The sequence below is a fragment of the Lepidothrix coronata genome, unplaced genomic scaffold (assembly GCF_001604755.1).
Source record: "Lepidothrix coronata isolate B3197 unplaced genomic scaffold, Lepidothrix_coronata-1.0 Scaffold0, whole genome shotgun sequence".
NCBI lineage: Eukaryota > Metazoa > Chordata > Aves > Passeriformes > Pipridae > Lepidothrix > Lepidothrix coronata.
The window spans coordinates 10,358,309-10,385,977 of record NW_016690180.1 but is presented as its reverse complement, the minus strand read 5'-3'; the positions used below and the strand labels follow the sequence as shown (position 1 = coordinate 10,385,977).

At 38.1% G+C, this 27,669-nt stretch overlaps 2 protein-coding genes across 25 annotated transcripts in view; one reads left to right on the top strand and one right to left on the bottom strand.

Moving 5' to 3' along the window:
• The first annotated feature begins 74 nt into the window (after positions 1 to 74).
• Positions 75 to 21,658, top strand: NSUN7 (NOP2/Sun RNA methyltransferase family member 7). Of its 7 annotated transcripts, none has more exons than XR_001876728.1 (13): positions 1,581 to 4,671; positions 4,864 to 5,223; positions 5,603 to 5,661; positions 7,041 to 7,171; positions 8,166 to 8,318; positions 9,562 to 9,745; positions 11,306 to 11,516; positions 12,156 to 12,299; positions 12,837 to 12,938; positions 13,468 to 13,585; positions 16,912 to 17,029; positions 19,123 to 20,116; positions 21,215 to 21,658. XR_001876728.1 is itself a non-coding variant. In XM_017826546.1 (13 exons), the coding sequence occupies exons 3-13, from the start codon at positions 4,911 to 4,913 to the stop codon at positions 19,609 to 19,611; spliced, it is 2,022 nt and encodes a 673-aa protein (XP_017682035.1). In that variant the 5' UTR covers positions 1,581 to 3,340; positions 4,389 to 4,671; positions 4,864 to 4,910; the 3' UTR covers positions 19,612 to 21,658. The 7 variants fall into 7 exon arrangements, 6 of the variants coding, with proteins under 6 accessions (XP_017682205.1, XP_017682118.1, XP_017682035.1 ...); XM_017826546.1 differs by having other exon boundaries at positions 1,581 to 3,340; positions 4,389 to 4,671; positions 19,123 to 21,658; XM_017826312.1 differs by having other exon boundaries at positions 1,581 to 3,340; positions 3,818 to 4,671; positions 19,123 to 21,658.
• Positions 21,659 to 22,242: 584 nt separating this feature from the next.
• Positions 22,243 to 27,669, bottom strand: part of APBB2 (amyloid beta precursor protein binding family B member 2) — a 182,356-nt gene continuing 176,929 nt past the window's right edge. For 13 of the 18 annotated variants that reach the window (XM_017825378.1, XM_017825610.1, XM_017825451.1 and 10 more), the window contains 2 exons: positions 27,037 to 27,216; positions 22,243 to 26,463 (listed from right to left, as the gene is read on the bottom strand). In XM_017825378.1, the coding sequence (XP_017680867.1) occupies positions 26,296 to 26,463; positions 27,037 to 27,216 (348 nt within the window). In that variant the 3' untranslated portion in view covers positions 22,243 to 26,295. The remainder of the gene's footprint in view (positions 26,464 to 27,036; positions 27,217 to 27,669) is intronic. The other 5 variants (XM_017824818.1, XM_017825148.1, XM_017824984.1 and 2 more) reach the window with 1 other exon arrangement.

Genomic DNA, 27,669 nt, shown 5'->3' with positions numbered 1-27,669 from the left:
AAGACTATGGTGTAAGGTCTAATTTCATGCAGCTAATTTCAGGCGCAAGTGAAATCCCAGCACCCTATCTGGGGCTATTGCCGTGCTTGGGAGATTTCCAGTCCTGTAATTGGCGGGGTTTCGACGCAGTTACAAATACGAATGTCAGTAACATTTGTCTTTAAACGTGGTCATGGAGCTTGCAAGAACTAATGCCATTTGGGCTTTTTTTTTTTGTTTTGTTTTTGTTTGTTTGTTGCTTTGTTCTGGGTTTTTTTAAACCAAACCAAAGCTGCAAAGGGAGCGTGGGAGCACCTCTTGCTCCTGCAACATGGATTTTCGCAGAGGTCCGTTCAGGGAAACCTCGGGAAACACCTGTGTGTTACACACTCCCCCTCCCCAGCCCCGGGCGAGCCGTTGCCAGGCTGCTTGTGCCTCCCGGTGCATCCTGAGGGAGTGAGGGGCTCGGCCTGCCCGCTGGGGATGGAGCAGGGCCGCCAGGCCCCGCTCGGCGCCCGGCCGGGAGCGGGCGCCGCTGCCTCCGGCTCCGGCTCCGGCCCCGCCGCCCCCCGGCCCCGCGGCCTGAGCCCATGCCCGGCCCGGCAGAGGGGGCTGGCGGGGGGCCTGGGCAGGGGGACCCCCCGCCGGAGCACAGCGCTGGCGGCGCCCCTTCCCCATCCCAGCGGCCCCGCAGGTGCGTCTGGGCCGCGGCTCGGCCGGGCGGGTGAGGCGAGCGGGGCGTGCGGGCCCCGCCGACGGGGCGGCCCGGGGGTCCGGCTGCCCTGCCGGGCCTGGGGCGAGCCCTGCCCGACATGGGCGAGGAGGGGTGCCCGCAGCCCCAGGGAGCGCCCTCTGTCCCGCAGCGCCCCGAAGGGGCCGCGGGCGGAGCGGCCTGGCCGGGTACGAGCCCCGAGGTCCCGGCCCAGGCAGGGAAGGCAATCTCGGAACGTTTTGCCTGTTTATATAAAGAAATAGCGTTTTTTCCCTCCCCATTTTTTTTCTTCTTTTTTTTTTAGCTGCTGTATATCTGTTCTATGAGTCGACTTGAGCTATTTCTCCTAAGTAAAGCGGAGCTGGGGAATGGTCTCATGGCTTGACTTCTTTTCCTGACTCACTAATCTCTCGTCCCCTCCAGATTATTTGACTGTATCTGGGGAGAGCAGAGGCTTTGGAATTCTGTGTCAGTTAGGAAACTTATGGGGTCATGTGTACCCATAGAGTTAGTAAGACAAAAACTACCCTGTATATATATGGCTGTCAAGGATTTACTGTTTGTTGGTGTGTGAGGAGCCATGTCCAGGGAGTGAGAAAAAGGTTAACTAATACATCACTAAAACATCTTGTTCAAGAGCTTTCTCAGAGCATGAGCATAAAGTCTTTGTTCTCTCTCACCCATGTTCTCTTCAGGTGCTCTTCCAGTGGATTTCCTGTGGGCTTAGTCTTAGATGTGTTGAATGCTTCAAACACAGAGCCTATCAGAGCAGCTGAGAGCTCCGCTCAATCTTTGGGTGTAAAAAAGATAGGAAGAAATATGAGAAGGAAGATAGGAAGATAGGAAGAAATAGGAAGAAATATGCCTCCAGGCCTCGTACCTCACACTGCCTGACTGTAAAGCAGTATAGTCCAATTTAGTTCCCCAGTCTCACCTCTAGTTCGCACTCTAGTATTTGAAATCTGCAGTCTTCTTATCTTTATTGTTTGTATGTGGATACAGTAATTTGTGTTATGAGAGTTTGTCTGCATCTGTAATTGGAAGAGAGTTTTGTACATCCTTTGTGCAGATAAGGTAAGAAAAAAGTACCCCTTTTTCTTTGGGATGCTACTGGTAGTGCTTGTCGAACTGTTGTGCTTAACAGTGAGTAGTCCTGATCATTGTCATCATTGGATTATGACTTGGAAGCAGAAGTGGGGAGAAACTTTCTTGTCTATTTTCTGTGCTTTCACAACCAGTATCGTCCTGAGATAGGTGCTGTTTACCACAGGAACTCTAGGTGTCATGGAGAACAGCTGCCCAGTAGCTGTTGCCTAAATCTTAGTCATGGATGTCTTTAAGTTCCCTTCTTTTGCATACCCTGTTATTACTCTAACTTGTAAATTTCATCAAGCTTAAGGAAAACAGTACGGAAGTACCTTGGCAGGAACTTGGAAACTTTATTGCCACAACAAGTGTTTGCTTTGTACCTCTAGTTAGCCAGATCACAGAAAGTATGTACGTATTTTTAACATGGAATCAGTGTGCTAAGACTGTATGGAGAGATGCCGGATTTGGGTCCAAATAAGGTTGATTTAGTGTGTGTATGACTCAGGAGTATTATAAACTTTTATTTTATGTTTTTCTGTCTTCACATTATATCTCCATCTGCTTTAGTGACCCCGTAACACAACAGATTCATGTTTTATTTGAAAAATTTCTTAACTAAAGAGTGAAAAAGAAATACTTCTGAACTTTGAAGGCCATTCTGTTTTAGTGGTGTGATAGCTTCCTTGGGACCTTTAAAGGTTTTTTTCCCCATCAGCTGCATAATCTGCTTGAGATCCAACTCATTTCTTCCACAAACAAAGGCAGGATCTTTTCTCTCTTCTCTGGGAAGCTCTTCTTCCTAGCTGAGCTTCATATTAATCACGCTTGCTGTACTCTGCTTGGCACAATGTTCAGTAATCCAGGCAGTGATTTACAGTGTTGCAGCTGTGCAGTGTATCTGCACAGGGCAGAACACTGCCATCTCATCTTTGTTAGGGTGACATTTATCTTTTGGAAAAGTATATTCATCACATCATCCTAATAGTGGTGTATCTTGTGGCTTGGCAAAATCGGCTGTGGCAAAGAAGTCACAAAGAGTAATTGGGAACTGTTCAAGTCTTCGAGGTCCTGACACCACAGACATAGTTTGCTTGCTACATATTCTAAATAAGAATATTTATGTTCACCTGGAGAAGGGGTTTGAGTTCCAGGTCCCTGTTAGATGGTGTCCATGTTTCTGTGAAGTCGTATACAAGTTTGCTGGTGAAATTATTTTAAAAGACCCTGAAAGTATTTATGATTTTTTTCTTTTCTAAGCACAAGAGTTTCTGTTTGGTTTAGGTAATCTGGTACTTTACTCGAGTGAAGAATAGTGTTTTCTTTTGATAACACTGCTTGTTCTGTTTCAATATAGCTTCATACAATTAATTTATGTTTGCTCCATGGATTCATCAGTGCTGCATCTAACACTAGAGATGTTGGAGCTAAGCTCCCACCAGAGGAAACTATTTGCCTGAAGCCTTTGTAAAGAAATGGGAAGAATTGCTTTGATAGTGTTAGCAGTTCTTAGTTTTGGAGAGCAAATCCTGGGGAAGGAGAACGAAATGTGGCCTCCTCCAGGTGAGCTGCCAGAATTCAGGAAGGAACACTGGTCCATTGTCTGGAGCATGCTGGGCTGGTTGAACACTGACTTGTGCTGGTCTTGGAGAGGGGAGAAATGGGCTGAGTGTCACCAATGTTCAGGAAAGGGAGTTTGAATGGGGGAATGCTGGCTCAGTATGGGGCATTTCATGGCTGCCTGCTGGAAAAGCAACAACTTGCATTCCTTCTTTCCCCTCCAACTCTGTGCTGCCATCCAGTGTTGCCGCTATGGTTTATTGTGATGGTGAGCAGGAAAGGGAAGAGGAAAAAAAAGCGTGCTGAGCAAGTAGGTCTGGCCTGGGGAGAAGAAGTATGTATTTTACCCTGAGGGGTGTTGGGGAGTGCAGGGAAAAAGGGAGAATGCCACTGAACTAAATTATGTAGCAAAAGGAAGATCCTTTCCATTTGATCAGGGTATCACCTTTTTTCTTTTCTTTTTTTTTTTTTTTTCCCCAGACTGGCAAACCCCCCAAATTCTGCTGTTTCATGCTGTTAGTTCTAAAATATTTATCAGCACCAGATCCACGCCTGACCTTCTGTGTTAAAGCTGCTAAGTTCCTCACAGTTCTCTTGTATTATTCTTCCCCAGACAGTAAGACTAGTTTGATTTTTTAAAAAAATAAATATTAATTCTATCTTTAAATTTGTTCTGGCTTAGCCCTCTTCTGAATACCTCCCAGTGCTATCATAAAAGCATGTTATAACAACCAGAGCAAATAGAGTAAATCCAATACTTTAGGTGTGTTTTATGTGGGACTTTAGCATATTTTTGCATTCAGCTAACACTGGGCCTTTTTATTTTTCTTTTTCTTGAAACCCCATTCCATCTCTGGGGAAGGTAGTTTTTATTTTATTGTTTATGTAGGATGTGTAGAGAATTTAAGAAATGCACATGGGATTATGGAGAGTTGGATAATACCTTCAGAAACTCTCAGAATGGATTTGCTGCATTTAAAATTCTACTGTTTAGGTATTGTGTTAAATATGTAACACTTAGGTGATCTCGCTTTTCCGCTTTTAAGAACAGATGTGCAAGTTAGTGGACAAACATTTGGAATTCACTGCAACTCTTTTCAAGATGGTTTTTCTTTGGAAGATATGATGTCTGCTTTGAGATTTCAGTGGTGTCTTTTTTCTTAAAGGAGAATTCCTAGTAAGAGATTCTATTCTGTTCACAATACTAATGCTTCTTATTAGACACAGAGAATCAGATCTCCCTGTACAGTCTGTTTAGGATCATTTATTGTAAAACACTGACTTCTTTGAAACAAATAACAGTCTTTGCACTGGCATTGCTGAAAACAAATAAGGTAAGAAAACTTATAAATACTTCTCTGCATACTGTAAGATGATAGATGTATACAAGTATAGGTGATACATGTTTTTGCAGCATTAGTGCCTAAAAAAGAAAATAAGTTTTATTGAAAACCTGAAAATGAAGGGGAAAGTTTATTCTAGCAAAAGAAAATTTCATGATTCAGTGCAAACTTTTTTTTTTGCAGAGGCAGCAGGATTGTGACTTGCTCTTACACAGTCAGCAACTGGAAAAATGCCAGGTTCTAAAAGTAACTTGGTATCTTCACATGAGGATGTTATAAATGAGACGTCAGACTTGAGTGAAATTAAAATTTCAGATGAAAAAGGATCCGTTGCAAAAAGAACAGTGACTCTAATTGAGAAGGATGGCTATCCCGACTCTGTATACATGAATGCAGCTAAGATTTTTCAAGGCATTCGTACTGAAAAGAGTAAGGATAAAATGCTAGTGCGGTACGGCGATAACTCAGAATCTCCCGTGCTAGCTTTTAAAGATGAGCATTCCAGGCGTGTATCTTATGAACTGGCTTTCAGTGCTCTAAAATGTAAGTACAAAACTTTTCCAACAATTGCCAACAGAAATGATGCAGCAGGGAAAACACAGGAAAGCAACATTTTGATCTCTGACAGCAGAGATCTGAGGAATTCTTTGTTAAACTGCAGGTTGTTACAAGACTACTCATATGCCTCAAATAGTTAAATATAGCTAAGTGTTATTAGCCTTTTGTGAAGTCAAACATTTAAACCCTATACGTTTTCATGTAAAGGAATTATATAAAGTTGCTATTCTTCATGATTGAATTTACCCTTAATTTTCATGATGTTTTAAACTTAAAATTTAGTGATTTATCAGGTTTTCTTTTTCTTCCCTAGAATTTTGTAGATTTCATAGCATAACTTGTCAACATTTTCTTTTTTTTGCAGATCAAGATCTTCTTGAAGAAATATTGTTAGATAGCGGTGTTTACCCATGCCAGTCAATAGTAAGTGAATGTTACTGTGAGGAAATAAATTTTATATTTTCTACATTGATGTAATTAGAATCTTTTCTGAGGATTCTGCAACACTCTTCAAAGCAACCTTTGTTGTTTTGAACTATATGACAGCCTCAGACTGAAATATTGCTGACCATTTTAGATAGTTGTCCAAAGCCTCTGTCTCCAAAGTACTAGGTATGTTGTTTGTGAGATTCTGTTGCACTGTACAATCTTTTGAAGGGAATCAAAACCTTCAAAGAAAGAAGGTGGGAGAGAGAACCATAATCTTTACTGCAGGGTAGTACTTGCTCAGTCAGACTGTCTATGTGCTTTCCTTTCCATCTGTGTCCCCTTGTGAGCAGGGAAAAAAAAATCATGTATCCTTCCTGTCCTTGGGAGTTAGAAACCATGGAGAGAATCCCATCAGACAAAAAAAATGCATTGAACCCACATTTCATTTCCTGGGCAAACCATACTGTATACAAATATTGTACTGGCAAAAATTGGTCCAGGTTACTCTCTGAACATACTTTCCTGCTTTGACATGAAAAGAAATTCTAGACCTTACAGAGTAATTTGCTGTTCCTTCCAGTTTAGTCTTTGATGGCTATGCAAATTGCAAGATGAACTTGAACTGATGTTATTTGTGGAGATTGATGTGAGCAGGCAAATGATCCAACACATTTATCTTTCGCTTGTTTTTGTAAGGAAGTAAGACTTACATGCTAACATTCTGTGTTTGGTGGTATATCCCTAATAACTTGAGTTTTCTAACTAATTTTGGTCATATTTGTGAGAAGTTGAGCATTTTAGAAGGCATAATAACTGTAGGAATTTCATGGAAAGAGGTAGACAATAGTAACAGAGGTGCTGTTAGTTATTGTCCTTAAGCAGTGATGCTCCCTGGTGTAAAAATTTAGACATGGAAAGGAGATTTTACATAAATCCCAACAGCAGAACAGTTATTACAATTGAGCTTATGGGTTACTACATACAGAAGAATCCCACAAGAGATGACTTTAGACAAGAAGTTTTTGTTAGCTTTGCTATTCAATTCCTTAACAAGGAGAAAACAATTTCAATGGTTCAATGCTGATAACATTAGAAGTTGTTAAGATGTAGTGTTTTTACTGTGTTTGGAGAATGTTTTTAATTTTGATAAGCTAAATAACTTACAAAATGTGTATTTTGAGTTTTAAAAAAACACAATCTTCAGTGTTTTATTAGCTCTCCATAAGGAATTACTTTTGTATTCTTGCAAATAAGCATTTCACTGGAGTTTTTAATGCCTCTTACACAGGAGAATGCTGTTTGATATGGATCTTTTTGCAGAAGTAAGGCACACTTTGTGTCACTTTTGCTATCCAGATGCGTTTCTGTTGCAGCCGGATGAGTTAACCAGCTTGCTTGTTGTGATGCTTTATGACCTACAAGACCGAAAGTTTGAAGCACGAAAGATTTTTGATGAAGAGGAACCTGTAGAAGAAGTTCAGGAAATAGGGCATTATTTATATAGGTATATGTGCAAAGAGCTTTTTTGTTGATATATATTAGCAAAAATGCAGATTTGTATAACCAGTACCTTTTAATAATAGTTATTAAGCATGTCTTTTATTTTCAAATCTTGTGGCCTTTTTAAAGTTTGAAGGGAAACTTTCATATTTATATAGTTAAGAAAAATACGGCTATCAAACCATCCTTATATTATGGATTATTTTACTAGCATCTTGTCGTATTTTGGCATTGTTGAAACTTTTATCATACAATTTTAGGAGAGAAATTAAATATTCAGTAAATGTTCATAAATGTGAGTGTAATAGAATCAAGAGGTCATGGAATGGAATAGCATGCATCTATTTAGCAGTACTTCTATTATGGAACTTTGTTAAATATTTATTATTTTTTAAAAATTAGAACAAAAAAGAGGGTACGTAAAATAAACATTTTTATATTTATTATTTTGTTAGTCAGATGAGGAACTCTAAAGGCATTTATTAGACAAAATTGTGCTGTTGCTGGATTTAGAGTAGCCCAAAATGTTCATGAATATCTTAAGTGCAAGGTATTGCTGGAGGGCAGTAAGTAATATGTCTGAAGTAGTTCACCAACAATTTTTATTTGCTGTGCATTATCATGTATCAAGAGCTTGTGGGGAGAAAAGACTGGGCATATTTTCTCTGACTCCTGGTTGCCATCATACTTGTGTTGGTGTTGTTTCTGTACAACAGGTCAGCTTTCATCAAATGCTCATTCTGCACATGTATGTATTTACATTTTCAAACATTTGAATGAATCTCATGATTGTATTCCACGGGTGGAAGTTCCAAAATACATTGGGTTGGGGTTTTTTAAGCTGTTTGAGAAAGTGAATGTATTTGAGAGTCACCTGTCATAATTCCAGTCCCACCTGCATTTAAATGAAATAATCTTAGCTGTGGACTACTACCTTGCATCTACCATTGTCTGGGATAGGAAATGTTCTTCTTAAACTTATGACTATGTTTTTGTAGTTGTAGGACCAAAGCAGCAGCTGCACTGGCACGATGTCGCATTAAATACGATGCTCTTTCAATTGAACACTTTATACCAGAAACCATATGGAAGCAGGAACAAAGAGTTTCTGCTTTACCTTTCTATGTTTGGATAAACACATTTAAAATAAGGTAAGGACTTTAAAGTATCATTTGGTTTTGATGTTTTGCATATGAAGTGATATAGGTTGCTCCATGCTTGTTTTAGAATTCTCAGGTTATATTTTTACCAGTAATTTAAAATTCTTACAGGAAATTCTGATTAGTCCAGTTCCATTGTGTTATGTTTGCTTGTAGTTTATATATATTGCAGTAATGGTATTCATACCCTGTAACAAGGTTGTGAAACAGTTTTTCATACTATTTTGTTGCCTGTGTGGGTCTTTAACCAAAAAAACCAAGGAAATAAAGTTAAAAAAAATATGGATGAGTAAACTTGATGACAGAAGATAGAGGAAACATCTTTAAAAGTGGGTGTATCAGTGTAAGCCATAATCTTGGCAAAGGGTGTTGAGACAGATACAATACTTAAACTGGTGTTTATTCTGTAAGGATGGTGTAAACTTGAAATAAAAACACACTTTTAAAAATTCTTATATTCTGTAGACTACTTTATATAGTCTATACATCACTATACCTGGTGTTCCCAGTTCTGTACTAACTGATACATGAACCATACCAAGTTATCCTGTTGTCTGTTTTGTTAGACAGGTAATCCATTTTATAATGTTTTCAAGAATTTTGTTTTTCTACTCTGGTCTTGGACCAATGTTTGGTGCTTAGAAGATAATGTGTCTTACTCTGTTTGTGACTTTGCAGCCCTTAAATAAGACTGGACTAAAAGCTGCTGCATTCATCCCACATTTAATGTACCATATAAGGCTATGGCACTGTTCAGCAAGTGTTGCTACATATACCTTTAAATCTGTCTAATATTTGAATTGCTAACCTCAGCAGTTATGCTTTCATTACATTTACACAAGGATTCTTTCGGTTATCAGCCATTAAAATCATTGGTGAGTTGGGCTAAATTGAAAGCAATTGAAAGAACTAAAGCATTTCAGCAGTAAATTTACTACAGTGTGTCCTGAGCACATGGACATTTCTGTTTTGATGCTTTGAATCATTCTCTGGAGACACGTACATCTTTCTTAATTTATTTTGTCAGACTTATTAACTTAATTGTTTCAAACCAGAACTTATATGCCTAAAATATGGTCAGTTCCCCTCCTACAGGCAGTATGGCATTCTGTACCTATGTATGTATGCATACGTATGCACACACTAACAGAAGTAAAAAATTCACATAATCAATGTAAACTACATTGCTTAAGTAACTCTTGCATATTTAATGGTCAGAGTTGTATGTTAACAGCCTTGAAGATGTTATCAGAGATTTGGAGACGAAGGGACTCACAAAGGTTGAATCTGTGTCAGACTTTGACCATTATACGTATGCCATGGACCAACATTGCCATGATGTATTGGTTTTTCCTTCCTCTCTTAAAGAAGAATTGCTTAATTTAGATCTTTTTGCAGATTGCAAACTCTTACTGCAGGTGAGTTGATGTCACCCTTGAGTCAAATGATCTGCAAACTAAAGTAATTGCTTTGCATTAGAATGAGGTCGTGTATTGTGTGACTATCCTATTAAATCAGTCAGGCAGCAATATAGTCTCCTAAGGTTTTGGTTATTTTTCCTAATTAGAAGGTTACAAACTCATTCACTTACTAAATTCAGCATGCAAATGCAATGCTTATAATTGATAGGTACAATTAGGTTAGTAGAATGTTTTAAATTTAATCTTAAAACTCTTGACATTAAATATAAAAAGTGATCAAAGAGGCAGTCTCACTTCTAAAAAATGTGAGGAAAGTTTTGATGTATCTCTATGTGCTTTCCCCCAGTTAGTAGATATTGGTGTGCTATTGTAGTATTTCTTCCTCTTCAACTGCATGTTTGGGATGGAATGATCACACTTCTTTGTATGTTGTGCAGTGTGGTTCCTAGATCTCCATAAACCCCACTGGTCTTTTTCCTGACTTACTGTCATTAGACTCTTCAGTCAAGATTGGTTGGAAGTTCCTGTTGTAGAGCAGTGGTTTGGAGTAACCGTGCAACAACACACAGCCACGAGTTATCTGAACTATCTGATGATTCTTGAGTGCCTAGCAGAAACATTTCAATGGGCATTTTCACTAGATGCTTAGCATTGTCAGGAAACTTTAGCCTCAAAATTTATTGCCCGACTTAAATAGTGATTCACTATTCAATATTCAATTTCAGTGTGCATATTTTTAATAGAAGATTTACAGAAAAGGACAACACATGAGAGCCCCATAGAGTACTACTACTTAAAAGTATTCAAAATGAGGAAAGAAAACTCTCAAAACCTCTGTCTCTTTGGTGGGGAAGGGTGGTGCTTGAATGCTGTGAGTACATAGACAATGATGTGAACTTAAAGGCTTAGCAGTGTTTTCCCCCCCTTCCATTTATTATCAGTGTTGGTCAGATTTGGTGCAAGACCTTGTACCTGTGGTCAGTATCTTTACTCCTTGCCTTTTTAAGTAATTTGATGGAGATGATTTTTCTTAATCACCACGGGTATGAGGCCATTGACTCCTTTTGAGTGGTCCCTGTGTTTTCTGCATTCCAATCTGGCTCTGTGTTGTTCAGATTTCAGCAAAATTTTGATCTTTGATCTGTAAGGACTTCATTTCTCCTGTAATGATTGTCAAGAGCTATGTGAATAGTTTTGCATTTCTCTCTTCATTCTGCCTGTTCTGAATTGCGGCCTATGTTTGTTCTTTTCTGGCTGTTGTTAGGAGTTCTTCATCCCTCATGGGGATGATATGCATTCTTTCTTTTCACCTATAGAGATATTATGCTTTTTTAATGTATTATTTAGAATTAAGTTATTTAAATTTTTTGAGTGACTGTTTGGATTTGTACTTTATTTAATTCTGTGTTAGGAGCTATCTCTGGTTAGTTTTTTCCTCCCTTCTTTCCCATTTCCTATGAAAACAATTAAATACTTTGCTAATTTGGAAAAGAAGGTTGGCATTCATAGAAATCAAAATAGATGGTTGTACTTAATTTCTGTGTCATTGTTTTCTAGGATAAGTCTCGCAGCCTTGCAGTACACTCTGCACAGGCGCTGTTGAATGCAGGTGATGACATTATAGTGGCTCACACAGGTTCCTATCTGACCATTGCCCATATGTCAGTGCTGACAAATCATGGCACGTCCACAATTTTCGTTTGTGGTGTGAAATCTTCAGCAAAAGAAGAAGAACTGAGGAATATTTTCAGTCATATGGGATGTGAAAGTAGGTGCTGAAACAGTTGGTATGCAAAAAGTATTGTAATACAGATGTTTGTGATATCTATAAATACAGCATAATTCTATCAGAATTCAGAGATCTCTTCTTTGAAGACTTGGCGAGGGCAGTAACAACTTTTTTTTTGTCACAAGGTGTGCTGACAGCTCTTCAGCTACAGTCAAGTTAGTTGAAGGTCGCGGATTAACCATGTTATACATGGAAGCTCCTGAAATGTCAAGATGAATTTTTCCATAGAAGTACTTACTGTATAGCAGTTGGTGTAGCTGGTAGCTGGGAACTTTTGGATCCATTTATTTGGTGCTTTGGCTGTTGCTTTCAGTCTGATTTCCGGCTGTTTGAGTGTTAATTCAAAACACATGTACTTGTCCAGTTTATGCAGAGGACAGGATCAGAACAGAATGCAGCAAGACCCTGCAACCCCATCAGCTGTCTTTTCAGTGGAAGATGCAGGTCTAGTTAGCCTTTCAATCAATTTGAAATCCACAGGTTATAATTTGGAGGATCTGGGTCTAGCAGGCTCTAGCTCTGTAGAAATCTATGTAACAGCACAGTCTCTTCATTGTATCACCTGTAGGTAGGCTTGCTTGCAATGCATAACTGTTGAGTTCTTCCTTTATTTTGCAGATATTCAGTTGTTGCATGAAGACTTTACTGAGCTTGAACCAACAGACCGAAGACTTCAAAAAGCAAAAGTTATTTTGCTGCTACCACAATGCTCTGGACTGGGTGCTGGCAATCCAATGGAGTTTATTTTAAGTGAACACAGAGGTAGCTTTTGATACAGAAAAGCTCATGCTTTCTGGTAGAAATGAATAAATTCAAGTATTGTGGTCTAGACAGTGTAGGTACTTCAGTAAATTGTATCATTTTATTTAAAAACCCTTATTTTAATTACTATGAAACATATATTAACTTGCATAATTCTGTCTGATTCAAGTTGGTAGTATGAAATTTGAGGGTTATTCGGGGAGCAGAATGTATATATTTTTTTTAAAGTAAAAAGACTATAGGCAGAAAATTTATTTCAATATACCAATATGTATATTATTTTCCATTTGCTTACATTCCTTTATTGACTGTTTGTATAAGTCTGTTCACTGTACAATTTTCATTAAATAGAAGCAAATAAGAGGCACCAGTAATTACAGGTAAAGAAGGAAAGCAAATAAATTAGGGACTCCTTGGTATTCTAATTTGTAAAACCTACCTTCTAACTGCAGTAGTAACAACCACATCTGTTTCTGCAAACAACTGAATTTTAAGACACTAAGTTGCAATATTAAATTTACAACTCTCTACTTTTAGATGCAGGGTTTCTACGAGACCTTTTCCAGGGATTTGTGTCTGAGGATAAACTCGGTATTCTTGCTGAGAGGCAGCTTAACGAGTTGATTCATGCACTGAAATGTAAGTGTGCTAGTTCTCCAGTTTCTGGGAGGACCTCGTACTATCGATTCCATTGTACTATCACCAGTTTTTACATTGTTAAAAATACATGGATTACTCTATTAATTAACAATAAGCATGTAACCAAAACCCCTGAATAATGATCACCTCCAATCTGAAGGTGTCTCTCTGTCCTAGTGTTCACCAGTCTTCAGCACTGTGTATAGAACTGGCTTGTGACTTAGTCATACTCTGATTTGGAAATGCTGCAAATGTAGTCAGACTCCATCTGCATGCTGCCACTTCCTTCCCCTCTCCTTTTGTAGCTGTGTGAAAAGATAGATACAGCTTTGAATTTGTGCTGTGATCTGCAAATATTTAACATTTTAATTATTAAAAACCATTAGAGTTTGCATACTAATGTGTGCAGGAGGATATTCTTATTGGTAAAAGTGACATCCAAGCATAATTTTTGTGATGTTTTCAGTCCTTACCTAGCCACTGTCTGTATGAAGAATCTGAACAGTAGAAAATTTGTTTTGTTTTGTAGTTAACAAAGTACAAGCTATTGTTTACTGCACTTGTTCAGTTTACCCACAAGAAAATGAACTAGTAGTGAAAAAAGCACTGGAATCTGGAGTGGAAGGAGATAAAGTACAACCATATAGGTATGGAATGAGTAGTTTTATCTATGGAAAAATTAAAGTATAACTTTAAATTATAGCATAATTCTTATCTCCCAGACTGATATGTGTCTTGCATTAAATTAATATTTACAATAGTTTTTGCTGCCTGTCATGCCATTTTTTCTGATGTTTATGAGAGTACTTAGCAGTATTCTATTGACTTTTTCATCTAATAGTTTTGTTCACCTGAAACTGAGATGGGAGGAAACCATCACTGGTTGGAAATAACACTCTTCTGATAGAGCTATTGCTTTTATAGTATCAGTATTCAGAGAATGAAGCTAGTTTCAGATAAAATGGAGACTAGAAGTCAGGGAACTTGCTAGCATGCTTTCAGCTTCTGACCTAGAATGATCAGTTTCGAAGGAAAAAGGAATTAAATCTTAAATTGTGAGAATAATATAGAAGAATAAGAACACTAGCTGTAGGATTGCTCATCCCTGTATTCAGATGAATGACTTGTGGGGAGGATGGGTTACAGTCAGAGATCATCCTGTGCAATCACAACAAATACAAGTATATATGAAAAAAGTATGTGTTATGTATACTTTATATGTAGTTAAAACCTGTCAGCTGTCACCCCTGTCAGACAGAGAAATCGTTAGAAGGCTAGTGAGTACTTTCTGGATTTTCCTTTCAGTCACAATAGATAAATGCAAACGGTTGGCAGTCACTTGCACATAGATACAATAGATGATTATGAGATGCAGGTTAAGAGAGTGTATGTTGCCAAAAGCACAGAAGAGTAATACCATATTTTTAGATTTTATATTACCTTAGATGATGTTAATATGCTGGCTATTGCAGGGAAAGGTACTGTGGCTCAAGATATTCAGTGTAATTAAATTTTGCATGATTAAAATGGTAAATGTTAACTGTGGCCAGTCCGAAGAATTTTGAAAAGTTATATATTATTCATAAAGTTAAGACATAGTGCAACAAAATGCATCTTTTTTGCAATTCACTGATAATTGAATTAGCCTGGTTGAATTTTTACATTAAGTGGGATGAAATCAGGGCTTGTCTTGCCAGTGATGGTATGCTAGTCCAAAAGCATCTATGGCTCTTGCTGTAAACTGTGTTTTCCTTTGGAATTTGAAATTTTGTGGAGTCTGTCATGTCTTGATCTTTATGCAGCTATTACGCTATGGGGAGAACTCAGGGAACCTTGGAAAGTAATGGTCTCCAAAGTAGTTGAACACAAATAATACATACATTCGTAACACATATAACAGAATTTGTATTAAAAAGTTCTCAGAGCTTTAATTATTTTAGAAAAAATTCCCCCTAAAACACCTCCCCTTCCCTCAAAGCCAAACCAAAATCTCTTCAGTGTTTTGCAGAAACATCATGAAACTTGTCAAACCACCAAATTATACTTTTACATCCAAATACAAGGCCATCTCAGATGGCCAGAAAGGGACAATAAAATTACATTAGGATTTTGGCAGACTTGAGCTAATTTGTGACTGAAGACTGATTGAGCTCCATAAATAACAATTTCAGAATTGGTTTCTGCTGCACTGTTATGCAGTATCTTGGATGTTTTCATGCACAGTTCTCACTACAGTAAAGTTGCTGGTAACCAGCAGTAATAGAACACCGTAAATAAAATGTATAGTGCGATTATGTTTGTCTTAAGATGTCTTATATGGCTCAAGCCACTTAAGATGCGTGTATTACTTACAACAATTCCTTTTACACTTTCCTTAGAATTAATTAGAGAACCTACTCGAAACAATGCAGTATAAAACAATGCAGTATAGAATGAAAAAAACTGTTGCAGAATTACTAGCCTCAGTGTTTACAGTAGTGTCTTTGAGAGGGAAGTTACACTAATAAAACATCCTGTATGATCATCACAGGTCTACTTAATATTATTTTCCTTTTCCAATAAAATCGAGGGCTTTCAAGAAACTTTTACACCAGTTGTGCTTATGTGCATTATATCTTTTGGAATTACTCTGCAGTACTGGAGTAGTGCTGAACAAATTAAGGCTCTGCTGGAGTTTGGGATCATACAGCTGGTCTTAGGGCTGTGCACTTGTAAGGGTGATTTTAAACATGTACCCACAGGCTAAGCTGAGTTTACCTTAAGGATATGACAGTTTATAGCAAAGGCTTCACCTTAAGTAAGGGTACACATTGTGAACAGGTGTGTTTAGAGAGGAATCTAAACCACTCATGCATTTCTCTTTGGCGTATCAAAATTGAGTTAATTTCTGCATCATTTTTCAGAGTCAGACCATCCATTGAAGGGATTCCTGCTAACAGGAATTTGTATACATCAATAAAAATTAATCACTTTTTTTTTTTTAATTGAGTGAGCTGATGTAAAATGAAAAATCTCCTGTGTCACAGGACATATAATGTGAGGAGGATGTGAGCCTTGTAGTCTGTTTTATCAAGTTCAAAGGCACATAGAAAAAAAGCCAAATTATGGTGGAAACTTAGAAACAAACAGTTTTGCAGACTTCCCATTAGAAATGAACTAGCCAGCCAAATCAAGATATTGCTTACAAATATTATATGCATTTCTCCATAACCATCTTTGAATAAAGCTCTCTCTCAAGAGGATTAATGGAGCACTGAGGAGGGGCTCTATCTTACATTCCTCAGCGATGTGAAAAGGAAGTGGGTTATAATTGCAAAAAGACATTTTGAGAGTGTTTTTTCCACACTGAGACCTCTTAGTACTAGTTTAGCAGCCTTATGAGCCAAGTCCCTGGGGCCTCTTTATAACAGCTAGGCGTTCCTGGAATACAAGGAAAACATGAGAAAAGGCTAGTTCTTTCTTCCCCAGTGATGCACTGCAAAACTGTAAAACTGGAAAAACATCACTCAATTATTAAAAATATTTTTAGGTTAGCAAATTTTGCTAACCTAAGGTTTTTAGCTTAGATATATTATTTATTATGAGCATATACTATTAACTCAAAGTCAATATCTCTGCAATTTCTGAGCTGCTTAGTGTTTTCAGGTCATTCCCCAACTTCATGGACAACTTGATAATGCAGTAATTGCAGACCTGAGAAAGAATAAAGTTTTTCATTATATTAATACATATTTATTATCTGGTGGTTAATATCATTAATTGGAAAAAATGGGAATTATTGAAAAAAATGGAAAGACCCCCATTGTTTCTAAAAAGATGAATTCTTATGCCTTTCCTGAATTGCAGTTGTTTAAAATTAAGATAAAGCTATGTCATTGAAAGGCATATTTGGAAATTACTTTTAATGCATCCTTGTTTATTTCCTTTTATATCCTTAAATATGATTTTCTGGTATTTTGTTTATTTTTTACAGGCTTATTCCTCCCGTTTTTTCTACTTGCTCCAATTCAGAGGCTTCCACTGAAATTTTTTTCAAAATGGAGCCATCAGAAATTTCCAGTGGCTGTTTTGTAGCTGTTCTAGAAAGAGAGGTAAGCTAAGGAAGTTACCATTTAAAATCACTCCACAGAAGATGACTACTGCAATTTTCCACAAAAGAATGAATGAAATTGAACATTTGAAATAAAATTCCTGGATTCTCTTTAGTTGTCTTAAGACCAAAGGATAGGGAGCAGTTGAAATGTGCCACTTCTGGAGTTTTATGCTGAGCGCAGTTTTCCAACATGTGCCTGTTGTTCTGGAGCTGTTCCTGGTTAGAGCAGGCCCATGATCCAAGTCAGTGCCAGCAACATCAAGAGGAAATATATTGTTGTCATACCTTGGAATGAAATACATAGGTTGATTAGACTCATGATAAATGGTATCTAGTAAAGTTATTTTTTTATATGTGTCACCAGGATTTTGCAGTGTCCAAGCAGATGAACTTTTAAACCCTATGGGTGACACTATTATAATTTGAGTGAAATAGGTATGAATATGTTTCCTTCCCAAACTAAGGCATATGCAAATCTGGCTTGAAAGGCAGGCTGCTTTTGCTGAGTAAATGGAAAAATGTTGGCACAATTCCTGAGGAAAGGCCTTAAAGGGCTAGTTTGCATCTCTGAGCATCAACATTCTCCTCTTGTGTCTGAGAAAAGCAAGAGTTTTTTAACCGAAAGAGGAAGGGGTGGGGTTGGGGGGGAGCGGCTCATTAGAATTGCCTTGCAAATTTATGATAGAAGATCTTATTTGGTCATTTGTGCTACTTTCTGTCATACTGTGATCACAGTGCTTGAAAGAAGCTTGTCTCAGGGGAAACTAGAAGAGAAGATTTTATTAAGAGTAAGAGAATCACATATGAAAAGCCTTTAATTTACCTATTATTGACCTTCTTCTTTTCAATAGAAAATATTTTTAACCTAGCTACCTGAGTTTTAGTTAACATGCTATGTACATCTGTTTACCATATTGTATCCCTCCAGAGAAACAAGTACTTTTGTTTCAGGTAGTTAATTTGAATAATTTTTGTCAAATTTTTGTCAAATTCTAATGGACAGAAGCAATTGCTCCTATAGCAAATTTTTAGGTTATTTGGGAAATGATCATTCTCCATGAAGCAGAAAACATGTACTTACAATTTAAACTGAAATTTCTGGTTTACAGAAACCCTCTTCTTAGCTAGTTCTAAGTAGTTTCTTCCCTATTTTTTCTCTATATGCTTGGATGCTGAGCTGGTTGCTACTTAATCTAGTCTGAGAATTCCTTACTTATGTATTATGAGGGAAGATTTTCATTATAGGGAAAATTATTCATGTTTAATGTTACTGATAACATTTCTGTATTTTAGTAACTACTTCTGATACACACACACACGTAATGTATATGCATGTTATTACAGACACATCACAGAGCAGGTCAGTGTGGGAGTGTGTGCTGGTTTTGGCTGGGGTAGGGTTAATTTTCTTCCCAGTGGCTGGTGTTGGGCTGTGCTTTGCATTTGTGCTGAACACAGGGTTGATAATACAGAGACGTTTCTGTTATTGCTGAGCAGTGCTTACACAGAGCCAAGGCCGCCTCTGCTTTTCATACTGCCACGCTGGTGAGGAGGCTGGGGGTCCTTGGGAAACTGGGAGGAGACACAGCCGGGACAGGTGATCCCAACTGACCAAAGGCATATCCCATACCATATGACATCATGATCAGCATATAAGGTGGGGGGAGGAAGGAGGAACTGGGGACATTTGGAGTAATGGCACTTGTCTTCCCAAGTAACCCCTGTCTTATGAACCCATGAGTTTTCTGGCTTTTACCCTTCTGATTGTCTCCATGACCCTGCTGGTGGGGGAATGAGCGAACTTGGTTGTTGGTTGGGGTTAAACCACAAGTCAGACATGCAGTACAGAGGCTGGAACTGAGCTTCCCCTCTTTGGAGTGGCAGAGAACAAAGTTTCTGAGAAGCAAATGCTCTGATACTCTTTACACAACAGTCATGTTCTTAATTTCATGAATAAATAGTTTGGTTAGCATTTATCATATGTGACTTAAGTCCTTCTGCTAGACTCTGCCACAGTTTTCTCTTGGAGTAAATTCTGAGCAGCTCTGTGTTGTGACTTAGATTCATTGTTGTTTCCTTTGAAATTTTCAGAAATGTTCTTCTAAAAAAGTGCCTGCTAAAGACATTTTGGCTTATGCTGCAGAAAAAGGACTACTAGATAGCATTTCTGAAGAAAAACCAAAAGAAGAGAAAAAGCAGAAAGTAAAACGACGTAAACGTAATGTTACTGGTACTGATAGAAAGCCAAAGGCTCCAGAGCCCCTTCACCATCAAACTGTAGCTCATGTTAAGGCTGAAGTTCCTGTGTCTAAAGCAGTCAGTGACACACAACAAAAGCATGTGCCCAGAACAAAAGCAGTCAGTGACACAGAAAAGCATGTGTGCAGAACAAAACCAGTCAGTAAAGCACAACAAAAGCATGTGTGCAGAGCAAAAGCAGTCAGTGACACACAACAAAAGCATGTGCCCAGAACAAAAGCAGTCAGTAACATACAACAAAAGAATGTGTGCAGAACAAAAGCAGTCAGTAAAACACAACAAAAGCATGTGCCCAGAACAAAAGCAGTCAGTGACATATAACAGAAGAATGTGTTCAGAACAAAAGCAGTCAGTAGTACAGCCGTGCCTAAAGCAGTCCCTAACATACCTGCATCTAAAGCAGTCAGTAACACACAAGAACGTGCACCAAACAAACAGCCACGTTCAGCTGAAGAAATCCACCAACCCTGATTCACACACAGCTGTGCCTGAAGCGCCAAAGCGTACATGTCATTTGTCCCCTCTGGGCAAGGTGTCTGAGAGAGACACCTCCTCGAAGGGAAGGGCACGTGCAGGACATAACGGGGTTATATTGAAGCCTGAGAAAATCACTTTGCCTCCAGAGTGATAACACAGAGTGATAGGAAAGTTTGCAAGGAAACAAACTCAGGGTATCAAGTCACCATCACTTTCATAGCCAGACTGGAGCACAGGGTCCAAGTGGTTGAATATTTCCACCACCCCTGTCTAAAATGGTCAAGCCAACTGTGCTTAAACATCTCTGACCATGGGAACTTTCAAACTTGGCTCTTCCTTTATACAGAAGGTAAAGATTCCTGTATATTAATCAATACTCTTTGATTACAGTATATATTTATGCAGGATAATCTTGGTGTGGGAAAGAGCTATGTTATGGCTATTTGTGTAGAAATCTCCAGGTTATACAGTAATTTTTAATCCACTAATCACAGTTTAAAGTGAATGAAGCTCAGCTGCCTAAGGCTGATAGACTGTTGCGAGGTCAAAAAACTGTAATCTCTTGCTATACACTTTAAATTGACAAGTTAAATCATACATCTGCCCCCCCCTCATGGCCTAGTTCTGTAAGAGTAATCAATTTCAAATGGATTTTTTTTTTAAGTGAGACTGCATTTTTTAAGTGGTTACTTTTCTTTACAAGTGCTAGGTACCATTTTTGCAAGTTTCCACTTCGATGCTTTGCACAGTAAGCCCGTTAGCTCACCTTTATTTCTAAAACTAGATGTGAACTTTTGTACAGAAAACTGGCCAGGTATACTAAGGGCCATGCACAGGCTTTCTCGTACTTACTCCCTTGGTTTCTACTCAAGTGTACTTCAAAATATTAACAATGAAAAATGGATAAAATATTCTCATGTTAGAAATGCTGAACTGTCATCATAATGTCATGTCAGACTATGTCATGGCTCATAATTGCTCCCGATCAATTTCTTTAAAGAAAAAGAGCTGATACTGTCAAAACAACTTACATTTATAAACGTTACTGCTAGTCAGCTGAATAATGACTGAACACAGAGTAGTTTGCCTGTCTTTGGAAACAGTCATGGGCTTCTAAGCTGCTCCCTCTTCCCAGCAAAGATTAAATAACTGTAAAATAGCTACGGTTGTTTTATCATCTAAGCAGAGCATAAAGGGAGACACAAAGATTTGTGTTTAGAAGTGTTCTAAAAATGAAACAGCACAGCAATATAGAAAGGCAAAGGTAGCTGTGGCCCAGAAGAGAAATTTTCCTCTAGGCAACCATTTAAGATACTTGGCAAGAGTGTTGTCATGAGCAGCAACAAAATGTAGTATGGAATCTTAACTGATTTGACATATGGGTCTAGATTTAGATCGATCCAGAGAAAATGTTTTAACATCTCTACTTTTTCTTCACCCACACCAGTCAGTGTCGCTGGATCAGCAGTACCTTTATAAGAAAGGATGTGAATGATACTACACCAGCAACATAAACAGCTGGCTCATGTTCATTGGATATTGTTGCTTCACTGAATCACTGAAAATTTCTTTTAGCATTTTAATCTGAGCCAGCTCTCCTAGGCAAAGACATCCCCTACCTTCTGCATATCCCTGTGAGCAACCCATGGTCCTTACCCATTCCATTTACATAGTGAATTCTGCTCTTGTTTTTGAGCAAACCTGTAAGGATAGTTTAGACCTGTGCACCACAATATGTAGAACAGGAAAAAAAGAAATTCTTATTTCAAACCATCTAGGAGGAGGAGAGATTCTACATGTTGGACAGTGGGAATGGACACTAAGAAGATTTAATTTTTTTTTCTTCCTGTATGGTTGTTAAATGGTTAAAATAAACTTAAGAGATTCTGTGGTTAGAGAATGATTTTTTTTAAATCAAGATCTGTATCATTCATTATTAAAGTTAAAATTACTTGTAAAAGAACATACATGTATGTGTCTGATGACAGAATTTCTGGGCTACTTATGTAATATATGTCGTGATGTCCCACAATCAGCCTCATCTTGCTTTCAGAATTTGCATTTTTGAAATGGTATGGAAGCTAAACCAGTTAGAATCTTGATGTCTTACTAAGAATATCAGAGAGTGAATATTTGGACTCTGCAGGTCAGCAGCTTTGTAAGCACTGAGCTTCACTTGGTGGAAACATCTGGGACTGAGTCCAGATGGCTTGTAGATGCTTGTACATTAAGTTAACACTCAATGACTTTTTACAGTAAAATTGTATCTTATGTAACTGTTTTTCAGTAATCCAGTTGTCCCAGTTTGTAATTTTCAACTAGAAACTGCTGATTCAACTTTCCAGATGCAAAAGTCTCCATTGTACTGCTATTGCCTCTAAAGCCACCACTTTGTTTTTCCCATCCCTCAACCACCATTTGGAACAAAAAAATAATTTCCCAGTTTCATGGAGCAGTAACAGTTGAGACAATCACTTTATGCAGCTAAATTTATTCTCAGAACAGATTACATTTAAATGTGGAGAAGTGGCCAACAGCAGGGAAAATTGTCCTTTTCTGTGTCAGTCAGGTGCTTTATGTAAGACTGGGCTCTCCTAATAAACAGTGGATGTGTTTCCTTCTTTCTTACTGCTGTTAAACAAACCTGCTTTGGCTGACTGTACATACAAGTTGTAGCAATGTATTAATTAACCTGCCCAAGAAAGGAGTAATGTGGTCGATGGTAATGCTGAAATGCTGAGGCCATACTCACTGTTGAAATGAGAAAGTTCTCTTTTCTATGGGTGATATATTAACAGGTTTAGATCTCTAGGTAAATGATCTATGAAATGCTTGATACATTTAAAAGGAAAGAGATGTAGAACCCTCAGTGACACAGAACTGATTAAGCTATTAGATACTACATAGTTTTTGTTCCTCTGTCTCAAAAGGGCATATTACTTCTCTAGGTACATGTGACTCTGCACAGGAAGTATATCACTAAAACCTCATTTTACTGTGAATGGATTCTATGCCCTTCCATGCAATTTTTGTTATTCCCATTTAACCACCCTGTAGGTGGCCTCTGTGGCCTTACATCTCTCAAGCCCCCCCTTGCTCCCCTTCAAATGAAACAGTAAGTGGCTTAAATAAAACCTTCAGCCAGCACTGCAGATTTCGAAAGAAAGGTTTTTATCTTTTAGTCATTGACTGAAAATAAATTTCCTTGCTTCTGCAAGGGAGTGTGTTAATGACATGACTGACTGACACGTGATACTTACCTCTAACTTAGTACTTGCATTGAAAAAAATGAAGAAATTAGCTTTGCTTTACATGATTTTTCTACAGACTTCAATAAAAATGTGACTACAAATAATTACAAAGCCTGCCTTTTTTAGGCAACCTATAGTACACAGAGTGGAGAATGTTACAAGAGCACGTCCGGTAAAGACAATACATCAACATAATAATGCAGGATATTTCAGTAAAAATAGAATAAATAAAATAAAAATATTTTAAGCTGTATTTAACAGGTTAAGTTAGAATATGGCATCAGACATACAAGGCATAGTGAACATGGCTGCCAGTCTACAGAATCACTAGGTATTATAAAAAATGCATAGATAACTGAAGGGTCGCTATAACATCAACTAGAACAGTGGCAGTTGCTCAAACACACACACCCCATACATACTTTTTTGGCCATGGTAAAAAGAGCATCTGAATATACTGTTTAACAAAAGATAATGGGCTTTGCAATATTAGGCTCCAACTCTGCAAACACCTGGATGTATATTAAATCTTTTGGAGAATAAGGAGATCTACTGAAGCAAAAAGGCCACATATAGTCAGACCATTAAGCACACTACTTAAATACTTGCAAAATCAACAGCATTTTGTTAACAGACACAAACCTCTTAAAACAAACATTGGTGAGTGAAGTACAGCTTTTCAAATACCCTTCTATCTTCTCAGCCCTTCCTGCAATTGCACACATTGCTACTGAAAACTAACCAGATGTTCATAGCCTTGACAACACTGGTGCAGAACTTCACACTGCTGCTCACTAAGTGTTGGTTTAGTTAGAGTCTGGATCTTTCCTGGGGAGAATCAGCACTGTAGAGGTGCAATGATGAAATTTAATTATACTGCTTAAAATTATTTCACTGTTGTACAACAGTTGCAAATCCCAAATCACGCTGTTCCCAGCTGGAACTTTAAAAAGACACTGTCAAATTAATTTAAAATAAAATTTGAATCACTGGCACAATGCCAAAAAAGGAAACTTTTAACTTCACAAATATACCTAAAGGTACAGTGTTAGCCACCACATTTTAAGGGCAGTCATCCCTGGAAGTGTTCAAGGCCAGGATAGATGGGGCTCAGCAACCCAGTCTAGTGGAAAGTGTCCTTGCCTATGGCAGGGGGGTTGGAACCAGATGATCTTTAAGGTCTCTTCCAACCCAAACAGTTCTGTGGTTCTCTGATAGGAAGTGAGTTTTTATAGTGCTCCTAGCAGAGGTGACTGGGATCAATATTAGAAACTATAGAAGCAGGTGTGCAAGCTGCCATGCCCATGCTTTGTGATCTGGCTCTGTACTCGGTTAAACCACTGGTACTGCTTAGGGGGAGGGGAGTTGTTTGCACCTCCTCACCTGCAGCTCTCCCCGCACACTAAGCACAAGCAGCTTCTCTTCCAGCTGTACAAGCAATAGAGCTGGTGCAAAGGAGATGGCAAGAATGTGAGCCTTGAGAGGGGAAACAATTGCTTCAGTGCCTGAGTTGCAGAATCTCTGTCATGAAGAGATCTCAGATGGGTGGAGGATCAGCTCTTCAGAGCGTATTCTAGAGAGCTAAATATATTACCATAGTTGCATAGCTAGCCTTCACCTGACATTTGCTCATACATCATGCTGAGTTTAGTTTAATGATATTTCTGCATTTTTCAATGCAGAAATTTCTGGAATCGTCCTTCTTTTCCTGTTGTGTTCCTAAGTTACTTTGCCCAGGTGTTGTCACTAATTTCTTTAAACAAGGAAATAAAAAAGAAAATAGTTTGTTTGTAACAGTCTCTTGCATAGTAAAATAAAAAGGAGTTATTGTAAGAATAACATTGACAATGTTCCTTTATCTTTGCAGTATGACCAGATTTGCAGACTTGGGAGACACTTAAGGTTTGGAACTTATCTATAAATGGAGGCAAAACATTTTTAACACTAGTTAAAAATACTTTTAATGTTCCATGTCCAAAGTGTGTACCAATCTGCAGGTCTAGACGGAAGATGGCCAAGGGAAAGACTGAAGATGCATAACTGCATTTCAAAATTAGCCTGAGGTGCAATTTTGAGGGCAATGCTGGGCTGATTTGTGAGGGTCTGCAGGTGTGTCAATGAAAGCAATCAGATGAAGCCTTTGGAGCAAAAGCATTGAAATAACATTGTATCACCTGAAGCACTACCCTGTCAGAAAACAACTCTCTTCTAATTTTGTTACAAGAGCATTAAAAGTAAAATAATTTCATGGAATTTTGTAAATAACAAGAAACACAATTGTTCTTTTTCTGGCATGCTAAGTATTCAGCAGCAAACTCTAGGGGAAGGGGGAGTTGTGCAACCAGACACGGAATTGAACATTTCATCAAACACTTGAATGGAAAAAGTATGGAATAGTTTAGCCTCTATAACAATTTTAAGACAATAAAATCATTATTTCTTACTTAGTCCTGATTGTTTTGAGCCCTGCATGAAACAAATGGTATTTCTGATGAATAAATGACAGATTTAGGAGAATAAATTTAACGGCCAACAGTTTCATTTGTATGTTTAAAGCTGAAAAGCTTCAGTTGATCACCCTGCAACTCAATTACTAAAACCATTTCTGGATTTTTCATCATTGATTTGGTTTTAAACACGATTCTTCTCTAAGACCACAATGTGTAACCAAAAGATGAAATAATTACACCATGATTCCAAAGCATGTCAGGGAGATCTTAAAGTGGTTGCTAGACCAACGCTGACAAACAATTTAAAACTAACAGGTGTAGTTCTGTAAAAAACAAAACTTGTTATTTAATCTACAGTAATTCAATGGTAGCTAATACTTGGTACCCATTCCAGTGTTGAAAACACAGCAAAGTGCTGTAGGATTTAAGATTGGTTTGTGACAAATCCAGCTCAAGAAGGTGAAATTTTAACTCAGGCATCATTCACTCCACGGACTTTAGCATGAGTTCACTGGGAGGGACATGGCCATATTCTTTTTTTGTGTGAGTTTAAGTAATGTTCATGTATTTACAATCAAACAAACCTTCCATTGCCCATGATGTAACTCACTGACAGCAAAAAAATTATTCATGCTTCTTTTCATATCAGACGATGGTGGCAAGAACGAGAGAACATGCTTGTCTAATATTGTTTTGATAAGGGTAAATTCTCTGAAGACAAAGCATCAGCAATTGAAATGGAAGGCCAGATATCGTCAGTTCATTTTCCTTAGTGTAGCTACTGTTATCTTCAGTTAAATGTTAGAAGAATCTTCCCTCTTGCGCAGCTATGGCATCTCAGTGACCGGACGTTTCTGTTTCAAAGTGTCAATGAGAGACAACACTCCTCTTTTTACGTTAGTTGTAACTCTTCTAGTCACCGAGTCTGCAGGAGGTGGGGGCGGTCGAACTTTCTGTGAAGGAGGTCTGGCTACTAAGCACTTCTGATACCGTAACTGCAACAAAGCAAAACCATTCTGCAATCAATACTCTATCCAATAATTTCACAGAGCATTCCAAATACACTCTTAGTACTTTCTCATTAAATATAGCCAAACCTCTGTTTTGGCTGTGACAGAAAGCATAGCTCAAGTTAACGGGACATTGGTCTGTCAGTGTGGGCAGAAACTTCATTAGCACACAACAGATACTACATCATATAAACAGCCATTTGAAAACTGAAAAATAAGTTTTCTGGGTTCAGCTACTTTGGAACAAGGATTATTTTCACTATATTGCCATTGGATTGTATAACAATTGTGTAGTGAAAGAAAAGATTTCTAACTTACAGAGACATTGCAAAGGTAAGGAGGATGATTAAAGGGGCATTATTCACTAAACTGGCATTTCAAACTTTAAATGTTTGGATTTTAATTAATTAAATATATCATAATACCAATTCCTATTTTTATCTGTTCATTCTTTTTCTGCCTTGAAATTAATATAATTGCAAATTTGGAAAGATGATTATTTATGGAGACAGTGAAAAATCTAAGTGCCATTAGATGCCTTTGAAGAAGGTCACTTACCATACAAGCAGCCTGAACAGCTTCTGATACGTTGCCTGCATTTGGTTCGCACCAAAAAACGTGGCACTCAAAATGCTGGTTTCCTGTATCCATAATGAAGGCGAATGTGTGAATGTCTTTGCCTACTCCCATGAAGGACAGGAACCGCACGCGACACTCCACCATGACTTCCTCTTCATTCTGGTAATGAATCAAATGACCATTACTCTTGGATATTCTGTGGAACTTCCAATTTTGATTAAATAGGAGGATATGCTGAAATAGTATTGTAATTCCTGATTTATCTGCATATGCCCAGCGTGCTCAGGCCTGGGCTGGATCTCCTTCTAGGCTGTCACTGGAAAACCAAGGCTTTGAATGTTAGCACAGAGCATGTTGTACATTTCACAAACTGCTCGTTTTGTGAAGAAACAAAACAACATGCCTATAATGACTCCAAAATATGCTCCCCTATCACTGGTATGCTGTAGAGATGCTGGTTTAGTCCCTCATCAAAAGACATATATAAAAGACTTTCTTCAAAAGTTTCACTGTATTAATCTCTACGGAAAATGCTCTACATTTTCCTCTGTAACACAGATTTAAATATTACTCTTGGCTTCCATACCAAGAATAAAGTAAATATAGTTTGGA

Bases quoted from the DNA above. Each gene is read 5' to 3' on its own strand.
- NSUN7 (XM_017826716.1), top strand. From the start codon at position 4,911: ATGCCAGGTTCTAAAAGTAACTTGGTATCTTCACATGAGGATGTTATA. The intron at 7,172-8,165 runs GTATATGTGCAA...ATGTTTTTGTAG, and splicing joins ATAGGGCATTATTTATATAG to TTGTAGGACCAAAGCAGCAG. The intron at 11,517-12,155 runs GTAGGTGCTGAA...TTTATTTTGCAG, and splicing joins CAGTCATATGGGATGTGAAA to ATATTCAGTTGTTGCATGAA.